At 43.3% G+C, this 7,174-nt stretch overlaps 1 protein-coding gene across 1 annotated transcript in view; it reads left to right on the forward strand.

Annotated features, from left to right (window-relative positions):
• GABRP (gamma-aminobutyric acid type A receptor subunit pi) overlaps positions 1 to 6,255 on the forward strand; it is an 84,632-nt gene extending 78,377 nt beyond the window's left edge. Inside the window, exons 9-12 of the mRNA XM_050962234.1 lie at positions 50 to 187; positions 4,063 to 4,215; positions 4,941 to 5,134; positions 5,953 to 6,255. Coding sequence (XP_050818191.1) covers positions 50 to 187; positions 4,063 to 4,215; positions 4,941 to 5,134; positions 5,953 to 6,255 — 788 coding nt within the window. The remainder of the gene's footprint in view (positions 1 to 49; positions 188 to 4,062; positions 4,216 to 4,940; positions 5,135 to 5,952) is intronic.
• Positions 6,256 to 7,174: the final 919 nt, after the last annotated feature.

The raw sequence follows: 7,174 nt of genomic DNA on the forward strand, positions 1-7,174 counted from the left end.
TGGACTAGTTTGTTCATTACAGTAATATGGTGCTTTATGTTGTCTGTAGGGGGATATGATGGAAACGACATAGTGTTCACTTGGTTTAGGGGAAACGATTCAGTCCATGGCCTGGAAAAACTGCGTCTCTCGCAGTACACTTTGGAACGTTATTACACTCTGGTCACGAGATCGCAGCAGGAAACAGGTAAAGCTGGGAGGTGGGACTGAAGGAAGAGCATGTGTGTCTCGCAAGCGTGTATAATTTTTCTCTTTCCATTCTATGCAGTGATGTCTTGCAAGCCAAGAGGACATGAGTAGTGAGATCATTAACAGTTCCTAGTCCCACTGGAAACAAGGCAGTAAAATTGCTTCTATAGGAATAGGTGATATGTTCCTTAGGTGTTAAATAAAAATATTAACAATAATACCTAGCTCTTGTATTACACTTTTCAATGGTAGATCTCAAGGTACTTTACAAAGGGAGGTATATATCATTATTCCCATTCAAGTCATGGAAAATATGGATTTCACACGTGCCTGAAATCCACTTGACATTTTTATTACATCAGAAAAACCTAGATTGTGCTTTCTGCATCTGCACACTATGAATATTGCATTAAGCATTCTAGGAAACACTTAAAGTAACTGGGATCAAAACTAACTTGTTGAGTATTAGTTTCCAAAGGTTACTTCTGTCCTGATGCAATGGGAATGTATTTCTCATTACCAGCTGGTTTAAACTTCCTTCCCTAGTGTCAGAGATAATATGAGGAGCGAAGCAACCTTCCTCAGGGTGACCAGATTTTCAAAATGAACCAGGACCCAGGGTGGGGGCCTAGCAGGGAAGGATCAAAGGTTTTAAACATCCAGGACATCCTAGCCTTGTCAAGATACTGGCCGTCCTTAAGCATAGGCAGCATACGCTGCTGCGTAAGGCACCAGAAAATTTAGGGCACCCCTGGGTCTTAGTGTCCACCCTTCTGTCTCTTCCTATCCGTGTTCTGACACTCCCTGCAGGCTCCCAACACAGCTGGCTGCTGCAGCCTGGTGAGTCTTACTATGGAGGGGATCTAGTAACTTAAATGTGAAAAAGCCTTCCAGCCTGCCAGATCTATTAGCACAACACTGAAACTGTTAAAGAGCCATTTAACAGGCATTTGCCACTCCCCAGGTATATACTGTCAGTTTCTGAATTTACTGACAAAAAATGTTGTGCATTATTGTAATATTTACTCAGAACATGTTAGTCTTCAGGACCTTAGTTTAAAATTCACTTTAAAAATATTTCATTAGTGTGTTGCTGAAGATTATAAAATCACATCTCTAAAACATCCTTGCATAGATTTTTAGATGTACAATCTGAGTATTCATCTTTAGCCTTAAAATAGGGATCGGCAACCTTTGGCACACGGTCCGTCAGAGAAATCCGCTGGTGGGCTGGGATGGTTTGTTTACCTGCAGTGTTCACAGGTTTGGCCAATCGCAGCTCCCACTGGCCACGGTTTGCCGCTCCAGGCCAATGGGGGCTGCAGGAAGCGGCAGCCAGCACATCCCTCGGCCTGTGCTGCTTTCTACAGCCCCTATTGGCCTGGAACGGTGAACTGCAGCCAGTTGGACCTGCGATCAGCCGAACCTGTGGACACTGCAGGTAAACAAACCGTCCCGGTCCGCCAGCGGATTTCCCTGACAGGCCATGTGCCAATCCCTGCCTTATATGCTTGGATCTTCAAACATATAGTTTTTTAAATAAATCCTTCAGAAGACCACCCTTATCTAAAATATACATTTTAATTTTAATTACTATAGTACAAAAAACTTGCTTCCAAAATCTTCCTGTCCTTTCTGTCCATCCCTTTCTCCCTTCACCCATCTGTTGAAGAGAGCCCTTAAGGGGACAACGCCACTTCCTTCCGGATAGCTGGACAAATGAGTTTCCTCTTCTTTACTTCTGACTATATGATGAACTAGTTTTAAGAGAAACCTCCAGCAAAATCAGTACCTTAGTAAGACATAAAATCCTTTGTTATGCCTAAAATCTTTGGAAACATATTTTTTAAAGTTGGTGAAATTTCATAATCATGTCTATTGTTATGGACATCACACAAAGTAAATTTAATGTTCTCTTTTTCTAAAAGCAATGAACATTGTTTTGAACACACTAATCCTCTGTGACTGATTAATTTAAAAGAATGTCTTTGTTTCAGTTAAATATGTAGTGATGTGGAATGATTACTTTATGAAGGCTTAAGAGTACATTTAAAATATAAAATAATCTTAGAAATACTGATTAATAAAATGTAAAACAGAAGAGCTGCATCGTGTTTTCCATAATATTTAATGCTGTATTCAGCAAGACAGCTGACTTGCCCTTACTACAAAGTTTTTTACAAATAAATCTCTGACAAACTTCAGGGTATATCAAAAAACCTGTGACTGATATTTTTTATTCCCAAGTTTAATGCTTTTAATTAGGTACCTTCTGCATGTCCAGTCTTCACCATCTGACATGCAGTGGAAAAAATGCTCCATTTTCTTTAGAAAGAAATTGCAGACAATTTTTTTTTTCAAATGGCATTTGCTTCATTTGGGTTCAGGGATTTGGCTGGAAGGGGGTGAGCGGGGAAGGAAGAAAGGAAGGAGAAGTGGGGAGAGGGCAGGGCCTGGGCAGAGTGGGGCGGGGCCTGGGACAGAGCAAGAGTGGAGTATGGGGCCACAGGCAGAAGAGGTGGGCTAGGGAGCTAGCCTACTCAAGCAGCAGCTTCACCCACTGCCCATGACAGCAGGTAAGAGCAGGTCGGCTCCCGCACACCCAGTGCGTGGTGCAGTATCCTTAGGCAGAGGCATATTCAGAGAGTTGAATGCGCCAGCGCAGCGCATTCTGCATGAGGAAGAGGGTACGGGGCTCTCTGCAGGGATCTGTGACTCTCCGCCACCGCAAGGTTCGCCGGGCAGCTCGATATCCTTTTCTGCCTCATCCCTCCCCCCAGGCTATGAGCCCGGGCTGCCATCAGACATAGGGGCACCAATTTAATAATAATAATGCACAGGGTCCCATAAATCCTAAGGACAGCCCTGACAAGAGGTGTTTATTTAAGAAAACAGATAGAGGCAAACAGATGAGCTTCCACACAGCTTGGTTCCAGTTTTGGTATCCCTTGTTTACTAGAGATCACATCCTGCCTGGAACTCTATACAGCACACAGACACCATTAGTGGCTATATCATATATTGTATTTAACCAAATCATTACAGATGTGCTACAGCTGTTCTACGGTACAAAGCAGAGAGCTGAAGTGAGAACACAATGTTGCATCCAATTGTAATGGCACAAACATTCCCGCTTTCCCGTTGGCCTTCCATGGTTGAGAACTTCAATTCTGTGGTGATATTCCCACTTCCTTCTACGAAGCAGAAACCTGAGATCACCTGGGCTGCTATTAAGCTACAAGGCCAATCAGCTACCACCCTTGCTGTTTGCTGTAGGAAACTTAAGAGGCGCACATTGATGTAGGAAGTATTGTAACAGGTTAACCGAACTTAAAGACATTATGGGACAGATGTTAACAGAGTGGGGTGCTATTTCTGGGCCTGATCCATAGCCCACTGGGTTCAATGGAAAGACTCCCATTTTCTTCAGTGGGTACTGGATCAGAATTTTAATCTGACAAGGTCCTTTCAAAATGCTTCCTTGAGAAAAATACTCTGTGCTGCTTGTTAGAGAAGAAATGAAGGCATCAACCTGTTTTCAGGCTTTGTTAGGGTAATAGTATGGAATATTGCCTGTAAATAATAAGTTGGGGAGTCCTTAGTGAGCTGCCTATTTGTTTTAAATATCTCTTGGTTACAATACATTGTTAATTAACGTACATTGTACATTGGTTTGTTTAGGAAATATGACATGAATAAAAGACAAAATGGGTCAGTCTCTCTACTGATGTAACTTGATATCACTCCAGTGACCTCAGTGAAGCTGTGCTGGTTCACATCAGCTAAGGAGCTGGCCTATGATATGCTTGAATCCTAATCAAAGTCTCTCTGGAAACCTTGCTTTTGTGGCATGTGTCCTTGTTTTCCTAACAGGCAACTACCCGAGACTGATACTGCACTTTGAGCTGCGAAGAAATATCCTGTACTTCATTTTGGAGACCTATGTTCCTTCCACGCTGCTTGTTATCTTGTCCTGGGTTTCTTTTTGGATCACCCTGGATTCAGTTCCTGCAAGAACCTGCATTGGTGAGCTGCTGCTGGGGGAAGGGTGCTTGAGGCATGTGCAAGTGATTGGGCAGTGTGCAGTACAGTCAAATGCCAGCTTTTCTCAGATGAGCATGGAAATGGAGAATGACAAATACAAAGGGCCTTGCTGCACTTCAGCTTTGGCACATGGAGGAGAGCCAGATTAGGAGCAAGGAGGCTGGAGAAGTACATTCTTGTTGGAACACTGCCTCCACCACAGCCCTTCATTGCCAGGGCTCCAATGCGATGCAGGACCTGAGGCGCGCCTGCTGTCCGTTTCAGGCTGCCCTCCATCTACCAGGGTATCTGCATCTGAGTTAATACTGCAGAAAGTGACATCACTTAGGTTCTGCACCTCCCCCAGAGAGGGACTTTTTGCACTAGCTGAGGGTAAGAAAACAGCCTAGGGAAGGGAAGAAGAGCAGCACGGAGTGGCTGAGCTTTTACACTGGTGCACTTCAGTATCCATGGGGCAGGAACTTCTCTTCCCACTGGATTTCCTGAGTGGAGAAGCTGAATTCTCTGCTTCCCCCATCTGTACAAAGTGGTATGAAGTGCTTACCATTGTAAATCAGTGGAGGATTTGGATTTGGTAGTGTTATACCCACTAGGCCTTGGTATAAAGGACTATCCAATGGGTAAGAGAACCAGGCTTTTTGTTTCCTGAAGTACGGGTGCAATGCTTTTCCGTTGGACCTGAAAATATGTCCTTTTCCGCCTTACAGGAGTAACAACTGTGCTGTCGATGACAACTCTGATGATTGGCTCCCGGACCTCGCTATCTAAAACCAACTGCTTCATAAAGGCCATTGACGTTTATCTTGGCATCTGCTTCAGTTTCATTTTTGGTGCCCTGCTGGAATATGCAATTGCTCACTACAGCTCATCACAGAAACATGCAGCTAAAGAGCCTCAAAAGGTACATACAGAGGTGCCTTAATGAGCAAGGTGATATTGAGTCAGCCGTAGTTGGTCCTTGTTAATGGCATATCCAGTGAAGAGTGAACTAGAGAAATAGTATTCCTATTGGGGGACGAGTAAGAGGTACATGAGTCTCTCTTGTTCCTGTACCCATTAAGCAATGGTATATACAATTCCCACAGTCTCATGCAACACTGGCCCATAGCCATGATGCTAGTGTTTGGCAACACTTGAGTGCTACTAGCTCCAGAATCCTAACAAATCTGACTATGTTCACGGATTGTCTAGATGCATGTTAATAGCCAGAAGAACCTTTCTTGCTGGCAAAATTTGATGAGTAACTGTGCCCAGCCAAAGCATTACACCAGTGGGGAAGACTGCCATGACCATGGGGAGAACTGCATGTTGCAACATGAAGCCTGCAGGGGCTTTTCTTTCCTATTGACATGCAGCCTTATACTGTGCACCCAGCTGATTTTATAAGCTAAGAGGATTGGGCTGGTTCAGTACTTGGAATAGAGACCTCTAAGGAGTACCTCCATCCTTCAGGAAATGCTGCTGTGATCCATAAGATGGCACTTACCGAATGTTTAAATTTTGCATGTAACAACCCTAGCATTATGGGTCTTCAGGTCTAAAGCATAGGACTCTACCACTTAAGCTAAAGGAATAACTCCCTTAGTTGAGACCTGTGTGTAGTCTCTTATCTTCTGTACAGAGCAGCCAATAGAGAAGGATATGACACACTTAGCCAGTGCATTACATATGTATCCAAATCACATCACCGAACATTAATTGCGTTCTATCATCTCCTAGGGGCCTACCAAAGAAGCTGAAGATGTCAACATCACGAACATCCTCAATAGCTCCATCACCAGTTATAAGCAGAAAATAAGTTTAGCTAGCACTGAGATTTCCAGTGATAACGTCAGCTATTGTGACCTGACCATGAAAACCCATGACAAAATTAGGTTTGTGTTGAGAAACAAAATGCACAGCATCATAAGCTATTTCACAATTCAGAATCCCAGCAATGTTGACCATTACTCAAAGTTACTTTTTCCTTTGTTTTTCATGCTAGTCAATGTATTTTACTGGGCTTACTATCTGTATTTTTAGAAAATGACACTCCTTCATTCTCACACTTCAGAGGAGCTTGAAATCAGGTGGGACCAACCCACCTTTATTCCTTGATACCCCTTACTGGACAGAAAACTCACTGAGCTAATCCTACCACATTACAACTGAAATGTTAAGATCAGCTTAAAATGTATTTTGCTTTTATTTCATTTGACCAAATCTGACTTCTTGTGCTTTTACTTATAATCACTTAAAATCTATTTTTGTAGTTAATAAATTTGTTTGTTTATTCTACCTGATGCACTGTATTTGGTCTGAAGCGTGTCAGAGACTCCTCTTGGGATAACAAGCCTGGTACATATCAATTTCTTTGTTAAATTGACGAACTCATATACGCTTGCAGTGTCCAGTGGGCATAACTGGACACTACAAGATGGAGGCTCCTAGGGTTGTGTTTGGGACAGGAGATATTGGTTAGTGTAATTTGCTTGCACAATCCAAGCAGCAGCTGGCCAAAAGTGCTCATTCGCATAGCTGGGAGCAGCTTACATGCTAAAGGCTGTTCGTGAACAGCTCGGAAGTGGGGGTTCTCACGGCAGAGCAGGGTAAGGTTGGCTCCCAGAGTCGAGGATTGGAGTGACCTAGCAGCAAACTGGTCCAGATAACACTGGGGAATGTCACAGCAACCCTGCTGCAACTTTTGTTACCTCTGACAATTCTTCTAACATTGCACTCCAAATATTGTTTGTGCCAGCTTCCGGGCAAGTGTTTTTCTGATGTCTGTTGTATCATATGGAAAAATGCAGAGTTGCATACACACACGCACACTGGATTTGCAGACGCAGGAAGGGTCATAATGGTGCAGTTTGAAAATGCTGATCCCATTCGTGTGCACAAAAATGGGTTCTTCATACAACACCAGGTCCATGTGAAAAATATATTGCCCATACAAGATTGG

Source organism: Gopherus flavomarginatus, chromosome 7, assembly GCF_025201925.1.
Source record: "Gopherus flavomarginatus isolate rGopFla2 chromosome 7, rGopFla2.mat.asm, whole genome shotgun sequence".
NCBI classification, from domain to species: domain Eukaryota; kingdom Metazoa; phylum Chordata; order Testudines; family Testudinidae; genus Gopherus; species Gopherus flavomarginatus.